The following is a 22,148-nucleotide window of genomic DNA, read 5'->3' on the forward strand; positions in this document are numbered from 1 at the left end:
CATATCAGCAACATTAATAAGGTTATTCGTCTGGGGCTAATGGTAGGGAATAGGGGAAAACAGATCACGACCAAGTAAATGAATGTAACCCAAAATGATCCCTGTTACCTTGGGAAGTTCAAGTCAGTTCATTCTGTACCTAATATGATGAATGATCAAAATTTAGGAGCTCTCCCCAGCTCCTAGAGATTGCAGGCAAAGGCAGTTTCAGTAACCTATCAACAAGAATGTTGATTCTGGAAAGTGTTTGCCTTTATTGGAAATACTTGATCTGGATCAAATAGCAAGCCACACATTTAGGATAGCACGGACAACCCTCGCATATTCAAGGGGTGTGGGGGGATTACTGCTCAAGACAAAAAAAGTCCTGACTCAAAAACTGAACCAGAAGTTAGATTAATGGCCTTTCTGACCACATGTGGGAATGGGTAAGTGATCTTGCAGCCCCTCCAACGCTGCACTCGTATCGTGTTTCATTCCTCAGGCTGTCTGGTAGAGGTATACTGCATTTTTTTAGCTCTTAGCTGAAAGTATTTATAATAAATGGAAACAAATTACTTTAATAAAAAACAACAACAAACACCACCACCATGTGTCAGTCCCACTGGCCAAATAAGACTGTGAGTTAGATAACAGGTCATAGAGCCTTGCCTTTATGCATTAGTTTGTTTATAAGGTAATTACTAACAAGGTATTAAAACTGCCAATTACTTGAGTGACGAATAAAATTTTCCTTGCAGTAAAAGTGTGCTCCAGCAGAAGCCAGCAATTTCCTGAACTGCACGCCTCCTAAATTGCAGTGTGAAAGTGTTCAGTTATAGAGACGGCTTGCACAGTGCTGTCTTTGTGTCAGTGCTGCTCCATAAAACAGAAATTCCTCACAACTGGCAGGATAATAGCCCCTGTATTACAAAGTTTGGTCGGACCTAATGGAACCGAATAAAACTCTTATACTGCCTTCAGATTAGCACTTAAACTAACTGGCAAATTACCTGACACAAACCAGGTTACAACAAAAACAAACAAACAAAAAAAACCCCAGCTTGTTTGTGTCAGGGAACTTTTTTTTCTTTTTTGGTGATGGTAAGGTCATATCGTGGGGAGAAAGCAACTTCTGTTCACTGAAACAGAGCTACACATCAAAGTCCTGGTCCATCTCACAATGCAAATCAAACCATCCCTCACTGCACCTTCTGCTCACTCATATTTGTAGAAGCTACTCAAATGCAAAATTTCTGAACAGTTCATTCCTTATTGCCCCAATCTCCTAGTCCGGTTTTCTCTTAAAAAAAAAATAAATACCATAATTCACATGCAGGAGATTATCTAGCGCTGAACATAGACAAATAGTTCAAGACCCGACTTTAGTTAAAATGAGAAAATTTAATTCTAATTTGATTTTTCTTCACAATCGTCACTTAAGTAAATGAAATAAAAACAATGTATTGGTTTCCTCATTAACTGCCAAATCACCGTCAAAGTTAGTCAAGAAGGATGTGTGCGAAAATGCAAGCATATCTAATTGTCAAAGCAGAACCAAACAGTACCCACTGGGGGAGGGTGGCAAAAAAAACCTAATAAGAAAACCAACTTTCCAGCAAAGTGTTGTTATTACTGTGCTCAGACGAAAGGAGCCGCACACACCACATTGGTTTCATTTCACAGCCCCTGAAGGGGAGATCAGAGCAACAAAGTTCCCCTGCAACAAGAGAACCAGCACATCAAGCTCTCATAGATGCAGACCTGCAGCAATTTGATCACCATTTCTTCATGTGCAAGGAACAGCAACGTGCTGCAGACTCCTTACAACTTCTTCCATTACTGCTAAAGCAGCAGGAGCACTGAGGAACACAGATAAAACCACCAAAAATACCTGCATGAATTTGAACACATCTTCTGCAATTTGAGTACTTACACCCTGACTTGCAACACAAAAAAAAACCCCAAGAGTGCATGCAGACTGATTTAATTATTTTTACATAAGCCTGTGTGAATACCAGCTTAAGACAGAATATCAGTTTTTCATTACAGGTATGAGAAACCTTAGCTTTCCCTCTTAGCATTCATGCCTTCAACCACACCACTAGGCCAAAACATCCATAACAGCCCTATCAATCATGATCTCAAGATTCATTCTATATAAACAACAGCTACAACATATCTCACATATTGACTTGTACTTTCCCTGCCCCTAGGGAAATACAAAGCAGGGCAGCAACTTCCATATACATTTTCTTAAGGATCTAGTTAACACCATTTAGACCTAATAGTTCTTACGTGCTGAAAAAAACACACAATTTTTAGAGATCTGAGATAATATGACCAAGTATCTCTTGATAAAGACTGTCAATGTGTAATGTTTTCTATGTAAGAGAAGTATCTATGCAAGCTTCATTACTCTGATCCTATTAACACAGAAGCACCACCTCAGAAACAGATTAAGACCTGAAATCCTGTCTTCTGTTTCCATTCAAAATCTCAGCACAAAAATACTCTTGCACTTCCTTCTCCAGCGTAACTCTTTCTTCTAGGTAGATCTTGACCTGCTGTGTTTTGAGAACCTTTTAGTGTTACCTTACACCATGACCCTGACAAGGCGCATGTGTAGGAGCCTGGAAGTGGAGCAACCTGGTTAAAAATAAAGTTGCTTAGAAAGACAATTTTGGAGAGCTGTGTCTGTGCAGCCTGTTCTCCAAAGTTGTTAGGTGCAAAATAAATGCTTTAAGATCTGTGTCACTCTGGATTAAGACAGTATTTCCTCTCCCTCAACTAAGTCCTGAAAGGCTGGATATATTGAATCTGCAACACAAACTAAGAAGATACGTAAAGAGAAAAAAGTACTCTGCTAGGGCTAGATATATCTTTCTGAGCAGTGCTGAAGCCAACTCACTGGGGTTCATAGATGTTTAGTTTGACTGTCTTGTGTTTACATGGCTTCCAGATTAGAGCTGTCTTGGAGGCAGCCACATCAGAGCACAGGCAAAGCAGACGTGACTGTCTACATCCAAGCACGTAGACCGGGTGGCCTCCGTTATGTACCACTACAGCTCACAGCCTCCTTTTTCACATTTCCTCAAATCTTTGGGGTTGCTTCACCTGTTCTTTCCTCCACTCACCCACTGACATCATATGACTCCTCGCATAGCATCTATCCTTTCTTGCACGCCCCCTCCTGCCCTCCCAAACTCTTTTGGATTTTTGGAGCTCTTGTATGAAGCAATAATGCCAAGTGGAAGTGGAAGAAAACTTAAGCAAGAAGAAAAAAAATCATTTATAGTAAAGACCAAAGATCAACACTGTAATAAACCTCCTCAGAAAGTGCCGGAAGACTCATATTTTGTGGCTTTTAGGATAAGGCTGGACAACTTTAAAGAGCACACAACAGAAGAAAGAGCCTCTTCCTTCCTGTAGGAGTTAAGAAGAGAACACAGATTTTATTATTTTTTTCTTCAATTTCTACTCATTTGACTACTAAAATTAGCCAGACTGTAATGAACAACTGCATCATTTCAAATATCGCAATTATGGTTTCAAGCTGAACACCACCCTTACAAAAATCCCCTGATATGAATGGGACTACATGCTCTTCTCACCATTAGACACCCAACCACACTGAATTAAGAACCTCCATGTTTTTGAATCTTTGCAGTTGTTAGAGACAGAAATATTTCAAGTGAAACTGTTTTTGTCCAAGACAAAGACACCAGAAATAGAGTCAGGATTCTGGGTCACTTCCAGTCGTACTGGTAGGTCTATAAGCCTGATGCCTCCTTCACACATAGGCTTCTCACAATCATTGCGGCAAGCAGTTATTCTTTCTTTTGAAGGTCTCCTTCATTCCATGATCCATGCCTGTCACTGCTCTTTCAAGCCAGATGTCAGTAACTCTCTGATCTTATTTTTTGTGCTCTTTGTGGTATACAGGCATAAAGCAGAAAATGAAAACTCAGAACTCTGTAGGCTACTGATACCCTGTCCAAAACTTGAGACCAAAGGCTTATTGTTCCTAAACCAAACATAAATTGGGAAGATGGGAAGAGAAAGATGCAAGAATGAAACAACTCTGGGATCAGAGATGTTTTCATCATCTAAAAGACAGAAGCAACTCCAAACTTCCAAACATGTGGTACTCCATAGCAATTCTCTCCTGATTCCAGTCACAAGACCAATATGTAATCAATTAAACTTTCCTTACAAACTCTTTTCTTGATAGCCTGGAGCCTGTTTCCCATTACACTTTCTGGTCTTTCCAAAGTAATCAGAAGTTAATTAACAAATGATAGCCAAATGAATGTTTAAGTTCATTATTTTAAAGAAGGTACACAAAAGCAATGCAGGCATAGCTATTTCGGCATGAGCTGACAGCAGGCATAATAACTCACTGCAGACCTGGTGCACTCTGTGGCCGTTAGTTAATGCTAAAATCTGGGACAATTGTAAGTATGACCTGGATTAAACCCAGCATAATGCCCTCCAATATTGTAAATCATGTTTCTAATCTGATGTATGGACTCATTAAATAAAAACGTCTATTCTTTATTGTTACAGAGCCAACCCTCCCTTCAGGAGAGCACAGACCAAAGTCTACGCACTTCAGACTGCACATCCTTCTACATCTACTCCTAAGGAAATGGCCTCAAGTTGCACCAGGGGAGGTTTAGACTGGATATTAGGAAAAATTCCTACACCAAAAGGGTTATCGAGCATTGGAACAGGTTGCCCAGGGAAGTGGTGGAATCGTCATCCCTGGAGGTATTTAAAAGACCGGCAGATGTAGTGCTTAGGGACATGGTTTAGTGGTAGTTTTTGTCAGTGTTGGATTGATGGTTGAACTCAGAGGATCTGAAAGGTCCCTTCCAACCTAGACGATTCTATGATTCTGTGATTCTAAGTTGAGAGATGTTCTCCTGTCCACTTCTATTTCACTCAAGGCACTGAGTCATTACATTTCATTGCTCTACTGCAATAACCACCTACCATTTCTCTAAAATGTAACCCTAATACTTATGCCTCACCTCTTAACTTCATTCTGACTTCCTTCATTCTCTACATATGCCCTACAACTTGGTACCTCCTCCTTGGTAAAACTTCCTACCATTCTTCCATTTTGTCACACAGGAACAGTGTTCTTTATTTTCTGATCCATTATGATTCTTTTTAATTCACCTTTTTCTTTAACACTGTTGATCAGAAAATCATGCCAGTTTTTTTCCATTGCAAAAAGCTCATAAAATTTGCATTCTTTTCCATTCTCATTGCAAAAGCATTCGTCTAGGCTCTCACTACTGTGTATTTTTGCTACAACAAACTCTTGGTTTCTACATACTTCTTCCCTTTCCCATCATTCAGTCTAAATTGCTGCCATAAAAATCCAGTTTCCATGTCTGCAAGTCTGACTAAGACAGGTTCCTTTTCAAATTCTTTCATTTACTTCCTCTTAGTCTCCACACCAAATGTCAAAGACTTCAAGAACTAATTCCAGTAGGCTTCTTTGCTCTTGCTTTTTGCTTGCAACTTCAGCCCAAGTCACACATGGTTTACCACCACTCTCATTTTTGGGACTTTTTCCAAGTAGCCTTATGCCTGAAGCCTAGTCTGACATTCCTCTATCCTTTCTTTCAATCCTTCTTCAAAACAAACTCTTCCAGGCAGCATCCAAATCTTAATCCTTCCCATAATAAAGTGGTAGCTGAAGAGATGACAAGGATGTAAAATATTTGACCAACATTTTCTTAATATTGGAAGCCAGACTTCAGTTTAGTATGCTAGCTTTATAAACACACAATACCACTTTCTCTGGCAAGCGTAGAAGGGAAAGGCATCCACTCCTACTGAATGTGAGCTTTCATTTTCACGAGTTGCATCTAAACTTCTTTCTTCTGACTGTAGCTTTCTGAATGTAAACTGAGACAGCATTCTCCTCTGTTTTATGCACAACTTTTACTTTCAGACTACTGTGACATGACAAAGAGGTAGATTTCTCATAACTACACCTATCCCAAATAATCTTGTAAACAAGGATTATGAAGAAAACTGCTGTCTTTATAGAAGGCCCCTCGCAGGAGTTTTCCTCATTAAGACACCGCCACACAGTAAAAACTATCACTCTTACTTCCACATTGCCAGCTGGGGCAAATGTACAATCTATTTTGCATGTTTGCTTCAATTAATTGAATTTTACTTCTCAAGGTGACTATTTGAAGCATAATCTGGGTTGCCTACTATCACAAAACATATTTTAATACACTTTTCCACATTTTAAACAGAAATGGACACACGATACTAAAATAAAATCCCTTCTAAACAGTATAAGGGATTAATCATCACTTTTCTTCAGTAACTACGTTTGTGCATGAAGTTAGATATGTACTTCAGATGGATGTTGATTAATCAAAGCCAGGATGTGACAGTGCATGCTTAAATTTTGAAAGAGTACGTTTTGGCAACAGAGACGTATTTTTTTTAACCAAGAATGAAAATCAGTGACCAATATATGACCTTTTACTCCCCCCCAAATGAAGAAGGTAGGACTATTTTGTTCTTCCCGGTAAGGAAAATGGAAGCAAGCACGAAGCTGTCTAAAATACAGATGAATTTACAAATCCTTGGTCATAAGCTCAGCATCTTGTTTAGCAAAGATCTATGAGAAGCCACTTCAACTTAAGAGTTAGTTTATTTAGTTTTAAGAGCTGCAAAGAAAAATCCTTTTTCAAATTATATATCTAAGTTAGGTACAATCAGGAACAACTCAGTTCACCCTGAAAGCCCCATAAAGTAAAAATACTGACACTGCAGTATCATAATCTCCACATACTAAAGGTTTGTACTGCATCGGAGTTAGCTCTGTCTCCACTGCCTGACAGCACAACGCTTCACCAACCTCAAGAAACAGCCACAGTGTAACCAGGTCTTTCATCAACGGGATTTTACTCAGATTGGAACAAAGCGTGCTGTCCACTGAAAAAGTTTCACTGATGACTGAAATCAGGAGCAAGGAAGGAAGGAGCAAATACAGTAAAACACAAAGGTAAGCCTCAGCTCTTCTGATAATTTTAAAGTTTCAGAGCTTATTTATAGAGCCTAGTATACACTAAAACTTGAAGATCTTCTCCAATAAATTCCCACTGCAGCTACATGGGTTGATGAGCAACAAGTAGAACCTCCCATTGAGAGCACATACTACTGCCTGCAGCTTAAAAAAACCTCCCTGGGTTTTTGTTTGTTTTCAGTAACCAAAATAATAAATTTTTTTAAACAAATAATTGTTGATGGCTTAGATGATTTTTTTTTGTTGTTTTGTTTGGGTTTTTTTGTTGCCTTTGAGCAAATGACTTTGCACTTTTTCAGTACAGCAATTCAGTTTTAACTTCTCAGTTTGCATCTCAGAAGTGCTCATTGAACACCAAAGGCCCAAGATGAATAATGAAGTAATCAGAATCATTTTAGACTGGCTGATCAAAAAGCTACATTTAAAGCTGGAACAATTTTGCTTATTGTGAGAACTTGCAAACCCCTGCAGTCAATTAACGCTGGCTTCTTTCCAGTCCTTTTGTCCTGTTTTATCTCCTGACCCATCTTTTTTGTTAATATTTTTTGTTCTTTTACCTCTTCAAACATCCAGGACACAAGACACATGTCTTCAAAGATAATGCATTTAAACTGGCATATACCGACAGGAAGACGCTACAAACTAAAGGCTGTAGAAAGCCTTCAGAGTAGTGACTTGTGGATTCAGCTCAGCACCTGAAAAACAACCGGGCACATTTCGAGAAACCTCCTCAATACTGGTAACATTTTTCATCATCTCTAAAGGGAACGGCCACGTGATTCCTTGTTTTAACTGTGTTAAAGGATTCCTGAGCTGATGGGGCTGGAGAATCCTTTCAGGGCAGGAGAAGAAAACCTGTAGCATGTTGTATATTCTATAGGCCTCATGAAAAGAAGACTTCACATTCTGAAAAAGGTGGTAACCTAATACAAACCACATATTAATGTAAAACTTGAAAAACTTTACTGAATGTGAATCATTCATACTCCTTTTATTCCAGCATCACGAACTTTGTATTTTCCACCCTGGCTTTAGTAAGACTGAATTTTGTTTGTGTTCTAGACTAATGTGATCGGTCTTCACAACATAATCTACAAGGATATTTCCATCTAAGCCACCTGCACCATAAGTGCTAGTGGTTTTAAATAAAATAATTTCCATTCAATAAAATGTAAAATCACAAACTTATTTAAAACACTACATCATTTAAAGCTAGTCTAACATCAGAATTTCACTATACGCACTAGAGACTTTGGCATGTACAGCTTTTCTAGTCCCTACAGACAACAAGATGATTACTGTATAACATATCCTGGATGTGCGTAATAAGAAACATGTTTTTTAATATTAATTCTAGCTCTACTTATGCATTTTGATTAGAACGGTAAAATTTAGTTGGGAGAGGCAGGATGCTTTAATACTTAAAGTTGTATGTCTCTCTGAAGTCACTGCTGCCTTCCATATTCCACAGTGCTCAAGGATACAGTGCACTGATGATATTGGATGGTATCTACAATTACATATTTTTTAAAATTCTGCAAGTAAAGTAGAATGGGTTTCTTATTTAAACTGTAAATCCTTAAGCAAAACCTTAAACAGTGTTGCAGTATTTGCATATCAGTGTCTTTCTTCCTTACAAAGCACTAATCACACTAAAAGTACTTAATATTTTCTGAAAAGCTTTAAAGTAAAAGCCCTATACAAACGGCAATTGGTAGTTAAACACCATGCAGGACTTCTCTACAAGGCTATTGTACTTCTATTACTTGGTTTCAATCTGTTTCTAGATTCAGCCTAGGTAGAAAACGTAACAGCAATGACAGATGTAAATACTAGTTTTTTCCTCCTGTACCAGCATCACAGATTTGAGCAGATTTTCAGGATAAATAGGACAGGACTGGAACATCTTACATAAGGAATGACATTAGAATGGGAACCAACTTCAGAACCTCTGCTTGTTTTCCTAGAACAATGGCATTAGTGCCTGTTTCTCTACCTGACACAAAAGCGATCCACGTATCTAGAAGTAATGAAAAATAATCCGTTTATTCTCCCAGAAATGCAGAATTTCCAGTATACAAATACCACAACCATTTAAAGCAATTCTCTATTTATTTAACCATTTTTACAAGCACTTCAGGAATGCAAATTGGGAAACATCTAACATATTTTAGTTCTACAAATAGATAAATACAGTATTACTGTGTATGGTGTCCGTACATTGTATTTTTGTGGTAATCAGTTGTTAAATCCAGTATTTTCTCCAAACGCTTATGTTGTCAAGGACTTGGTGTGACCCGGCCTCCTGGCTAGAGCCGCTGTGCTGACTGGAGAGCTGGCAATCTCTGGCAAATGGCTGAACTTCTCTCTTTCTGCTTTGGTAAACTGCTCCCTTCCTGCCTTCTCCCACAGAAGACAGAGAAAAGGGCTGAGTGACTGCACAAAAAGAACACGCTGCATTTTCAGTTTCAAGTATTTGACTTAAATGGTCAAATATGCTGAAAGATGCAATCAGACCTTTGCAGGTAACATCACTGTAAGACAGGCATGCCCAAGTACATTGGCTAGACGTTTCAAAAGGAACCTAACTTTAGACACCTAAAAGTTAGCTCAAAATAGATATCTGGATGGTCTTCAGTAGAAAAGTCATCTGAACTATCTTTGGGAAGACAAATCACTTCAGAGGGAGCCTTTTCTTCTCCACTCACTGTGAAGAGGATCTACAATTAGTAACTCATACTTACAATGTCAAACTTTCAAGAATTTAGGGTACAGAAGATGAATCCTACTCTTTGCTCTGTCCAGAACATATTATATATATATATGTTAGCGTCAGGCAAGCTATCACAGCTTCACAACCTAAAGCCTCCTGACCAGATTTACCACAAGGTACCACCCATTTAGTTCACAGCAGTTTCCAGATTCCCAGGAGGCTCAGAAGCTCTCCTATGCCCATATGTGCTTGTACACTCTTTCACACAGACATAAGGTCTTCCCAGGGTGGTGGGGGGGTGTGTGCCTGCCTGGTACTTTTCTCTCCCATGGTGTTCAGCTCTCACCTGACATCCATAAAAACAAAATGTTGGCATCATTGTTTCATATTACAGACAGACCATGAGACTGGGAACATCTACTGCTCTGAGTATGTTTACCCTGCATAATTCAACAGTATGTAAATATCTAAGCTAGATAAATATCAATTAGAGAGCTAGAAATGAGGTAGTACCAGAAATGGAAACTACACTAACATGATAATCCACCCATGCTTGTTTACACTGTTCAAAGAATTTAGATATACAGTGCTGCATGGAGGTACCTGCACTATTATTCACTGCAGACATACCAGCAGTGTAATTTCCTTTGCAGGGCAAGAAAATTCTTGCAGAACAGGTAAAATTCTAAGGCTCCACAGCTGAGTGACAAGTATTGAGAAGTGAAATAAATTCTTGCCAGAAGAGTTTCTTCAACAATGAAGATTTTAACAAGAAAGGAGGGTACCACTACCACAGCATTCTTTGAAGACTCCTTGGAAAAACAACTGGCTTTTCAACTGACAGTAATGAACCAATGTATATGTGTCTCACAAGAAATATAATCAAATCAAGTTTCAGAATACTAGCACCCTCCTTTCTGCTGTTATTTGAAAGTCAGAACAAAGACTCAAGAAGGAAACAGTGGTTTGTTTTGGAAAGACTCCACAAGCTCCTTTTATATGAAAGTTTAAAATCCTAGAAAAAGTCATCAGATGTTTCAAGTACTGTTATTCTTTGAACAGTGGTTCTAAAAATTATATTTTAATTGTTCCATGTGTTCTCTTTGCATGACTTAGATACATTAACTCAGTTTGATTCAACCCCTCCAAATAATATCCAACATGGAAAAAAAATAAGTGAACATATTTTTTTCACTTCTAAAAAAAAAATCATTAATTGAATATTTATCCATCTATGATACCACTATATTACATATATTTTAATGCCAGACAACTGTTGTATGTTTATTCCTCTTTATTTATATTCTTTTCTGTAAAATGAGATTTAACATCTTTACATAAATAACTTCCAAACTGTAAGAAAAGGAGGCTGAGGGGAGACCTTATCACTCTCTACAGCTACCTGAAAAGAGGTTGTAGTGAGGTGGAGATGGTCTCTTCTCCCAAGTAACAACTGATAGGACAAGAGGAAATGGCCTCAAGTTGTGCAAGGGGAGGTTTAGACTGGATATTAGGAAAAAATTCTTCACCAAAAGGTTTGTCAAGCATTGGAACAGGCTGCCCAGGGAAGTGCTTGAGTCACCATCCCTGGAGGTGTGTAAAAGACGTGTAGATGTGGTGCTGAGGGACATGGTTTAGTGGAGGACTTGGCAGTGTTAGGTTTACAGTTGGACTCAACGATCTTAAAGGTCTCCTACAACCGAAACGATTCTATGATTCTCTTCTATATTTTAAAGAGAAACCTTTGCAAAAGAAACAAGATGCTTTGTTTTCTGAACAATGCAATACCACTAATTTCATGTTCTATGTACATCCATTTTGATACAAACAATTGTATTAATTACTATACACTGACATTCTTAAGTTAAACCTTTAAATTACTTAATGAATTATTTCTACCATATTAACCTCAAGGAAACTCTGCTGTGGTCATAGAATAGGTATTAAATCTCAGCTGGAGCACACCTGAATTCAGTAATCTCCCGACACCACTGAGAAATAATGGAAATTAGAACAAGAATGAGCTAACACCCAATCCGACCAACTTTAACTGCATTGGTAGTATGGTAACAGCTTGTAGAAAAACCTTTTTTTTTTTTTTTTTTTACCCCTTCTAAGTGTCAGCATATATAGTGCAAAGCACAGACCTAACAAAGGTTTTTTCATGTTTCACCACCTGAGTAAATCAACCAAGCTAGTGACCTAAGGATATGGAACAACCAATCCAGCAGTGACCAATTTCTATTCTCCCAAAGGAATACGGAAATCTTTGCACAGCTGCAGAAGGATGATTTTAGGTTTATCTAAACTAGGTAAGTTTCAATGAGAAAGACTAGAGTAAGACAAATTCTCATATTTGTATTCATCAGAAGTAAGGCAGAAGGATCTAAACCACTTTATTATGTTAATATTTCCAACCTTGTGGTAAAAAACTTCAGCAAGGTGGTAAAAAAAAACCCCAACATATATATATTCTTTAGATCAACTAGATGCCTGAACTACAGAATGCTATGCCAGTGTAAAAATAATGTTAACACTAACGCAAAATAGAAGATACGCTTAAATTCAACAGTTATTTGTCAGACAGTATCTGCTTTTTCTTTCATTCTTTTCTGATTCTGATCTGTAAGAAACCACATCAGTATCAAATGTCACTTAGTTCTTATTCAAACAGAGCAGTCCAGACACAGCGGCTGCACCAGCTGACTTAGCTGACCTGGGCCTAGAGTAAAAACAAACCCCTATAAATCACCAGATGTAAGCAATTGAACAGTGATCAATTTAATTAACTGAACAGCTTTCCAAAGTTTACTGTATTGTTTTAACCCTTCAGGCTTCTTCAAGAAAGGTAACTTGCAATTTGTATTCAAGGGCAGGATTTGGCCAGAGGGCTACATTATTAGTAGCTTTAGACACTTTAGATTCCCACTGATAAACCCCAAATCTCACACATAAAAAACATGTCTTTTCTTTTTTTCCAATTAATAGTATGATAGTAACTATTTTCATTAGCAGTTTCTTCAACATTTTAGAGAAACTGTATCACAGGGAAAAAAAAAAAATCAAACCAATTTCAAGTGAAAACTTCAGGAATAAAACTTCCTTTAAAATCAAATGGTTTGGGTTATGAGCCCTATATGCCTTTTACAACTTTATACTCATATTACAGATGACGCATCAAGTAATCTCCTGATTTCTTTCAAACAAAACAATGAACATAGACATAATTGTGTCACAATTATATGTATTAACTGCAGCCATTAAAAAAAAAAGTTATGCCACACATTAAAATGGGCTCAAAAAGACATTTTAAAGACACTGGTAAAACAACTTCTAACCTAGATAATTGTCCTGAAGCTGCGTCTCAAAGGGATTTCCCCATGTTGCCCACTGAAATTAATGGAATTCTGCCATGATTTGGCGCAAGTGGGATTTCAGCCAAGATGCATAATGACAGAGTGCAACTCTTGTTTTAAAGTCTGCATTGTAAAAGTTTGTATAACGTTTACTGATGTTTGTACAGTGCCTAGCACAACCGGGCTGAGGCTTCTGGGCACTACCACAACATAAATTAATTCTAATGCAGTCTTTGTATCTGAGGGTAGCATAAAAACTACATGGATTAAGCTCAATTATACACATTTTAAACAACCTGCTAAATAACATGACATAATCAACTTCCTAACCACAAGCTGCTCTATTTCCAATTATTTCACTTTAATCTCTGTAATGCACATATTTCCACGAACCCTGTAGAGTTAGTTCCACTAACTAGGGACAAGAGTAAGATCTACTTACAAAGACAGAAGAGTTATATTTGCAGAGATTGGTCCCAGATCTGGAATGATCTCCAGTTCGTTGCTGTTCAACTTCCTATTAATATTAAAAAAAGGAGAGTCAGCTTTGATGTTAATCACAAGTATGTACATTGGACTTGCTAAATTGCTGAATAGTGTCATCCCAAAATTCAAAAATAATTCCAGTTTCACTTAAAGTATCAGAACAGCCAATGTCTTTGTTGTTCAACCAATTATCCCTACAGAAATATCTATACAATTAGCATACACAAACACTGGTTGGTTTTTTTGGCTGGGTTTTTTTGGGGGAGGGTTTTGTTTTAGTTTTTTTTTTTTTTTAATTAAGACAAATTGACTTACACTTCCTGAAGACTATGAAGGTGATCCAAGAGACTGGTCTTGATTGAAGATAATTTGTTGTGACTTAAGTCCCTATGAAGTTGCAAAAATAAATAGCCTGTCAGTTTTGCCACAATGTATCAGGTAAAGCAACAAAATTACAATCCAAATTATGTTATCCTTTGTTTCCAAGTACATAAAAAGAGTTTTTTACATTAGTAAAATTAGAATAGAAACTCATTTGAGTATACAAGGTATAAATAAGTGTAAATACCTTGATCACTGCCAGCAGTGTCAAAGAATTTCCTATACCTCTGAACAATTTAGAGCTGTTCTTTGGGATGTGTATAAGACCCATGAAAAAGATCTGAAGATTTTGACTCATATATATCACCAACAACCCCTCTCCCCTATACCTTCGCAACAAAAGATCTGGCTAAAGCAACCTGTTGGTTACAAGGAAAATTCATAAACCAATACTCACTGCAATCTCATTCCTTGAGTCAGTCATAATATTTGTATCGTTTATGCATGTACTCACTCACTTCTCTAAAGCAACAGACAGATTGCAAGCACACAATCAGGACTGTCCACAAATCTCAATTCTATTTTCATGCTTTCACACAGTTGAGGACTTCATCCCTACATAACCAAATTCAATGGGGATCTTAAGCAAAATCAAAAGCAAAGACACACAGGAAGGCCTAATTCTGTTCTAAGATGTCCGTATACTAGTCACATTAATACTGTGCTTAATCACACTTGAAGAAGTAGCTTGAGCACTTAGCTTGTACCACTCTGCACTGAAGATCTCAAATACATATTGATGCAGTTTATAAGAAATCTTGTTACTGCTTTGCAGTGTTTGCCACAAAACAAGCCAGGGTACTAAGAATGCAACACATTTTCTTGACCACTGTCAAGAAATTATTTTCTTGACACCATGCATGAAGATGTCCTCTTACGTCCTTATGTCCTCTCAAGCATTTCACACCACCATAGAGTCCACTTTTGCTGTAGCCTCAGAAGTACTGGAAATATCACAGAAATAAAAGAATGTCCACACAATAGAAGCTAGAGAAGCTAATTACAGAAACTCAAACTTGCACATCTATAGAGATCTACACAGTGGTAGATTCACAACTGATCTTGCAACCATGGTGAGCCCTGTTGAAGACCTCTCTCTTCTTAGTCACTCATCCACCACAACATGAACCCTCCTGCTCCCGTACTGCAGCCGGTCACTACCTCACCCACACCAATTCAGCCATCTGCAAAGCACTCACTGGACATTATAACACTGGGTTTATCCAAGGAGCAAACAAAAACTGCACTATTTTCAAGGAGTTCTTAAACTCACACTGGTGAGACTTTACAGTGCAGACACAAAGAATTGTATCAGCATGCTTCAGCAGTGAGCTGGTGTACCATCAGGTAAAGGCAAAGACATATTTATCTTGCTTCATAATAGTGCTAATTAAGAACTCAGTCATCCAACACGCTTAGGGTTCTCATCAAGCCACACGGCCATGATGTATTTCAAATTGAATCTATGAGGAAACTCCAGGATTCCTTACTTTTTCCGGATAATATAACTCAGTACAGTCACCTACACTGAGCATGCCAAGCACAGGCCTGACTGCCATGAATGCATCTACTCTCCATCTACAGTTCTGGAATCAAAGAAACCTGATGACCAGCATACCCTTGCTCCATATGGACCAGAACTGGCTTAAATCAAGCCAGGTTCAGGGTCTGTGCTAGGTGTTCTCCCCTGTGACTAAGCCCTGAACAACTGCAGATCCAGAGAATTCCGGTTTCTCTGCACCCACCGTTGCAGATCCTCGGAAACAGGTGAAATGCTACAACCCAGAGGAGCACCCAGGTTTCTTAAACAGCACATGGGGATAGTAAAACCATGGTTTAGACTTTAGACTGTTTGGTGCTTTATGCAGTACATTTTCGATGTTGCCAGGATAATTCCACGGTCCCTTTTGTCCTCTCCTGGAGTCAGCAGTAAAAAAAAAAACCAACAAAACAAAACAAAAAAAAACCAACTCAAACATTAAAAATAATCCCAGGCACGTATGGGCATTATGAGGGGTACGACCAGCACTCGGTTACGAGGTGTGCCCTGAGACAGACAACTGGCTCAGACCCAGCGGGCTGCAGAGCTGTAGCACCAGTGCCTGGCTCGGGGCCACGGCAAGGAGGAGATAACACAATTTCCCAAGCCAGGGCTGCACAGGAGTGGGCACAGGGCAGATCCGCAGGTGCAAAAGGCATTTTCCAGCACCAAATAAAAGGGGTGGGTGAGGGTTGGGGGGGAGCCACCTATAGAATGGGAACACCCTCCACCACCTTCAGGTGCCCACAGAGGCAATGTTTTCCGAGACTCAGCTCCGAACTCAAGCGCCCAATATATATCTGCGCCTTCTTCCAGGTGTCTAAACCCCTACAGATTCTCCTCTTAAAAGATGGAAAACCAATACAGTGTTAACATTTTCAAAAACCCACAAATGTTCGTTTCATCATTATGATTTTGAGTTCTCCTGTAAATGAGGTTAACCACACTTGAGTTAGAGGACTGCATCGTTCACTGCTTAAAAATCTAGTGCAAACATTTCTCTGGCCATAGACTGGAGAAAAATCCCTTTGTTTAACACCTGGAGACATTAACTGCATAGATTTGAAATTCTCATACTGCAGTCTTAAATGTAAAGACTGAAAAAGTATGCTGTTACAAAGATCTAGGGGGAATCTAACTTGGTCCTTTAAAGCAGACAGAGTAGAGACAATTTTAACCCTTAAACTTAATTCAATATTTGGCTTTAGTCTGTAGGGATTATAAGAACTATGCAAATAAACAGCCAAAATTCAGTTAAGTTATGGCTGTTAGTCCCTAACATGTTACTGTTCTTCATGCTTCAGACAAGACTTAGGAATCAGTAATTATTTCAACAAAGAGCTTTCAACATTAGTGCTAAAAACCTGCATTTCTTCATTTCATCTAAAAACCCTGCAAAAGGTTTATTTAAAACATGTTTGCCTAAAGGACCTACCAGACAGTAACAGACGTGAGTAGATTTGTTCTGCTGGAGTTATAACATGTTTAAAAAAAAAAAAAATCTGGCAGAGCCCTTAAACTATAAAAAATCCTGCAGTTACAACCACTGCTGTGCATGATCACCACACTGGAGCCAGACACTTTCACTCATAGCTCAAGCTCACATCCATCTGGAGTCTATCAAGGCAACCGTGAGCGTAACAACTTACACTAGGTTTCAAACTACTTTTTCTGTGTTTGTTTTTTAACACTAAAGATACCCTCAGATTTTCCACGTAGCACCGACTTTTAAAAGATACATACATACAAAATCCTCATTCCTGGTTTCCTTACAACAGGTTGTCAAACACAAGTTGCAAAATACCCAAAGCAAACCAACAAAAACAAAAAAACCCCAGACAATACTGAATCGCCTGTTTCACACAACTGTATACATGCTTGTCGACCAATTGTTGGATAAAATGTGGATTATAAATATTTTATTAAACATTATTTCAGTGCTACTGGCATGAGAAACTTCACCCAAAAAAGCCTTGCAAGTTACATTTAAATTAAACAGAGTGGTTGGAAGTGAACCAAGAGTTAAAATATTTGTCTTTTACTAATATTCTAAGTGAAGCTTAAGCCTACAGAAGTTTCTGAAACTTACGAGCAGTGGATCTGAGGCATTTTTTAAATATAAAAATCTATCATCCTTGTTGCAAAGCTACAAGTGGATTTCAATCCAATTCATTTCTCATCATATCTCTAAACGAGTATGAAGAAAATGTTTGAAAACTACTCAGTATTCTTCCTTCAGAGAAATGGAACTGACAACGTTAAAACACTAAGATCATTACTATGCATTTTCCATTTCTGAATTTTCCTTGTCTGTTAAAACCACATTAGAAGTGGGGAGAAAATCTCCTCTGTGATTACTTTTGCTACTAGAATTTCAAAAGCCATGAAAGATATAACAATGAATGCACTCAGAAACTTCAGAAACCAGATTTATATTAAGAAATTCTTTATAACAATAAAAAGTACATATACCTGTTCTTCACCTCAGATTTCTAATAGAAATGATCGAGCATTTAAGAATTGCTTCCACTTGAAAAAAACATGCCATAGTTCTGAGGCTCTTTAAGAACCCATTCTACGAAATAAACTATTTTCTATATTCCATTACGTTTGTATGACCATATTTCATAACTCACAAGTCTCTGTATTAGAAAGCTGAAACATAACCCTGAACATCAATGTTTGTATGATAAAAAAATTGAAAGGAAGGCCTAATGCATAAAAGGGAGAGGGAGAGTGTTTCTTCACACATTTTATAAATATAACTTTTAGACTCTAACTTAATTTACAACACTTAGTCACAATTATCATCTTCTTCCTTAGAGAACTCAGAAACCTGAGCCCCAAGTCAAATTTTAAAATGCAAATCCAGCAACAGCTTCTTAATCAGTCCCACTGGGGCCTATAGAGCTGCTAATTCAGCAGAAATCAGGAGAGCTGAAAAACAAAAAGCCAGGCTGTAGCTGTTTTAAGACACTGATCCAAAGTGACTCATAAATCAGCTTGCTATGTTCAAGTTTTAGTCTGGAAAATATTGAAAAACAGCTGTGAAAACCATACGGCCCTTTTTTCTGGCAAATCTGGTAGAGAACTAGAGGATTTATAAAATGTAAATACTAAAGATGTAATACAAACACAAGTGAAAACCATCATTCAGACTTTCCCTCCTGCCCCACCGACAGTTTTAGCATTCCTCGGTGAACCTGGCCAGGGGTACGGCAGTGCCACCGGGAGTTTGCACACACGGAGGACACTGGCCAACACTCAACACTCTTCCTCCTTCCCTCCCTCCCTCTGCCTCCAGCCCTGCTACATCAGCTCCAACAAAGCCACATTCTTACAATCCTGGGACACACATCCTAGAAGTAAATTGGAATCTAACTTCAAAACTATTTGTACACAAAACCATTACAAATGCTTATCGGTTCTCAGCAGTCTGTCACATTCTGTCATGGCAGCATCACAGAAGATGGTATTTTGGGTTAAAAATCACAGTAAAGCTGGCAATTATACCTATTTACACCACATTTTGTGAAGCCATTTCCATACAAAGCAGTAGCCTCACACTTGCCATGAAAAAGTAGGGGACATAACTCAGTACTCAGGCTCATTTTCTTTTCCCCCTCCTTGTCTGTCCTGAAGTTGCGCAGCCTTGCCACATTAGATTCTCTCATTTTATTTCAATGGGGGAATTTGAACACAAAAGGAACGAAAGAGTGAAAGGGAGCTTCAGAAAGCCAACTCCATCTGACGTTCCATCTAGGTGAGAGGAAGGTGTAAAGCCTAAGACGGGCCTGGACCTTCTCAGGCTCAAGAGCTTTCCCTCTCGTGCTTGGGAGATCTTGCCTGCGTATGTTGAGAACACGGTGTAATAGTTGTTGTTTTCTAAAGAGGATTGGAAAGGCTGTAATTAAACTACTAGCCTTTGGCTATACCCGCCACGGATTTCCATGGAAAACACAGTAAATATATACCAATAAAATTCATAAACAATCTTTTACAATTTGTAAGTACACAGCTTGTTGCAACAATAATCCAGGCTATTCAAACCTTTTTTGCGTATGTAAAAACTGAAACGCATTATAATTTTAAACATTGCGCAATCCCAGTCCCAAGTAGTGGAGTAGCTGGAGGTAACAGACAACGGCCACACTCTTCCTTGGTCTCTTATTAAGAAGAGGGGAAGGAAGAAAGAGCAGGGTACTTCTAAGGCATTTGACACAAACAAAAGAAATATTTACACAAAAGCGGCCAGACCACATGGTTTGGTGACACCTACAAAGATGTACTCCTGTGAGTTTAAGAGCGAGGGACACAGCTGTCCAATGAGTAATCACAGCAGGGTTTCTTACAACAGACCAAAGCTTATTTATACAAGTGGAACTTATTTTCTCACACTTTTAAAGGAATGTGAACTTACATAAGGACAATTTACACTACCAAGGGAATTCTAATTAGAAAAACCTCCCTTCTGCTAACAAAAAAGCCCTGCAATGTGTTTTATTGTCTCTCAGTAACTTAAGTGAAAAAGACAAATTTGGATTACTGCTAATGCAAAACTCTTTTTAAAGCAACTCTAAATATGAAAGTTCTGTGATTTTTCCTTGTTTTTTTGTTTAGCATGCTGTCACACCTGAATTTTAACTTAACAGTGCTAAAGTAAGCTAAGAAACTAAGATACAAAGCTTAGCTTAGTATCAAAAAAGCCTTAGGTTTTGTCAGAAAACTTATGTTAGCATACTGAATACTTCAAAAGAACACGAGGGATGAAATTTAATAGGAAGCAAAGGCAGTTGTTGAATGTAAAGCAGATCCGGTATTTGATTCGTACGCTTCAATCCCATCAGCCAAAAGAAAAAAAAAAAGTTTCTTTACCCTCACACTTTCCTATATACCACTCCTGGAAATATTCATCTCCCAGAGCCATTCCTATGCTCAGTCCCATATGGTGTCAATACAGCCATCCACATTTCATGAGTGAAGCAGCATGACCTCCAGACGAGGCAATTGAACAGAATTAGCCACAACTAATTGAAAGTCTTCCTGTTTACTTTAAAGTCCTTATCTCAATCTGCTTTAGAAATGTAATAGAAAATTAATACGGCTAATATAGAAGATCTCGGAGTGACAAGAGATTAAAAACAAATGTGAGAAGTCCCTCAGCAATTTCCAGGCTTTTAGAAAGCTCCCAGAATTTATCTTCCGTCCGTAAAAGTTTGTCACCGAAAGTAAATTTTCGGCAGATGGCATTTCAGGGCGCGTTACCGCGGATTCCGTCACCCGTGACACCGGACCCAACGGGGCGGCCTCCAGTGCCAATAAAGTCATCAAACCCACGACCATCGGGGGACGAAGATGAGGAATTGCACACATAAAACCAGTTTTCCCGACACGCACATCAGTATTAACGTGACAACTGTCGCACGTCTTCCAAAAAAACTCATCAGAACTTTTTTCCCCTCCCCGTCTCAGCACACCCAACAGCGCTCCCGGGACCGATTTCGTCCCGGGCCCTTATCGCCATCCTCCCCCTCCAACCCCAGCCGGGTCCGGGCCCTCGGCCCGCTGCCCCGCCGCCCCCGCTGACAGCTCGGCCGCCGGCCCCGGGCGCTGCCCTCTCCCGCCCCGCTACCGCCGCGAAAACCACGCTTCCCTCCCCAAAACCCGGACCCGCCGCCCCCGCCGGGGCACCCCGGCCCTCAGGGGGCAGAAGATGGCGGACGGGCGCCGGCCGGTACCCCCAGCCCCCCGCCGCCCCGATACTCACAGCTGCACCGCCCCCCGCGGCAGCCGCTCGGGCAGCCGGCTCAGCCCCAGGCGGCTGCAGGCGACGAGGTGCCCGGCGCAGCGGCATGGCGCTGGGCAGCGGGCTGCGGCGGTGCGGCCCCCCAGCAACAGCAACAGAGGCGGCAGCAGCAGCGTCAGGAGGGCAGCGGGCACGGCGCGGGGCCGGCGGGGCATGGCGGGCCGGGAGCCGCTGCCCGCGCTCCCCCGTCCCTGGCGCTCCCTCACTGACAGAGCCGAGCGCGGCACGACCTCCCGCCTCTCAGCGCGGGTGGCGGCTCCCGCTCATGCCCCGGCGCCGCCGCCAAGGGTGGGGGGAAGGCGGCGGGGAGGGGTGATGGTGGGGGTGGTGGTGGGGTGGTGGTGTAGTAAAAAAGTAAAGGGAGAAAGCGGGAGGGAGGGGGCCCCGCAGCGCCGCCAGCCACTCCGCAAACTTTCCGCCGCCTCAGCCCGCCTCCGCCCGGCCGGGGGAGCCCCGAGCGCGGCCCGCCCCGCAGCAGCCCCCTCCCCCTGACATGTGACAGCCGCCGCCGCCACCACCCCCGCCCGGCCCGGCCCCGCGGGGCTGAGGGGAGCGGGGAGGGGTGGGGGTGTGGGGGGGTGCAGGATGGCGGGCAGGGCCGAGGCGCGAAGGCGAGGGCGGCCGGGCCCTGCCTTGCCGGTGCGGGGTTTCCCTTCGCCGTCGCGGCGCTTAACGCGAGTCGGGGCAACCCAGAAGCCGCTCCGCAGAGGCCCCAGCAGGTTCCCAGCCAAGGCGGGGGTCACTGGCATGTAAAAGGTGAGGTGAGGTTAACTCCTGCCTTCCGGGTCCTGCGCGGCGAGTCCAGACACCGTAATTAA

At 40.4% G+C, this 22,148-nt stretch overlaps 1 protein-coding gene across 1 annotated transcript in view; it reads right to left on the reverse strand.

The window, feature by feature from the left end:
- The window catches only part of LRIG3 (leucine rich repeats and immunoglobulin like domains 3), a 45,049-nt gene extending 23,443 nt beyond the window's left edge, over positions 1-21,606 (reverse strand). Inside the window, exons 1-3 of the mRNA XM_074570074.1 lie at positions 21,292-21,606; positions 13,919-13,990; positions 13,560-13,634 (exon numbers count right to left, since the gene is read on the reverse strand). Of these exons, the coding sequence (XP_074426175.1) occupies positions 13,560-13,634; positions 13,919-13,990; positions 21,292-21,485 (341 nt within the window). The 5' untranslated portion in view covers positions 21,486-21,606. The remainder of the gene's footprint in view (positions 1-13,559; positions 13,635-13,918; positions 13,991-21,291) is intronic.
- Between the last annotated feature and the right edge of the window lie 542 nt (positions 21,607-22,148).

This window comes from Larus michahellis, chromosome 1, assembly GCF_964199755.1.
Source record: "Larus michahellis chromosome 1, bLarMic1.1, whole genome shotgun sequence".
Taxonomy (NCBI): Eukaryota; Metazoa; Chordata; class Aves; order Charadriiformes; family Laridae; genus Larus; species Larus michahellis.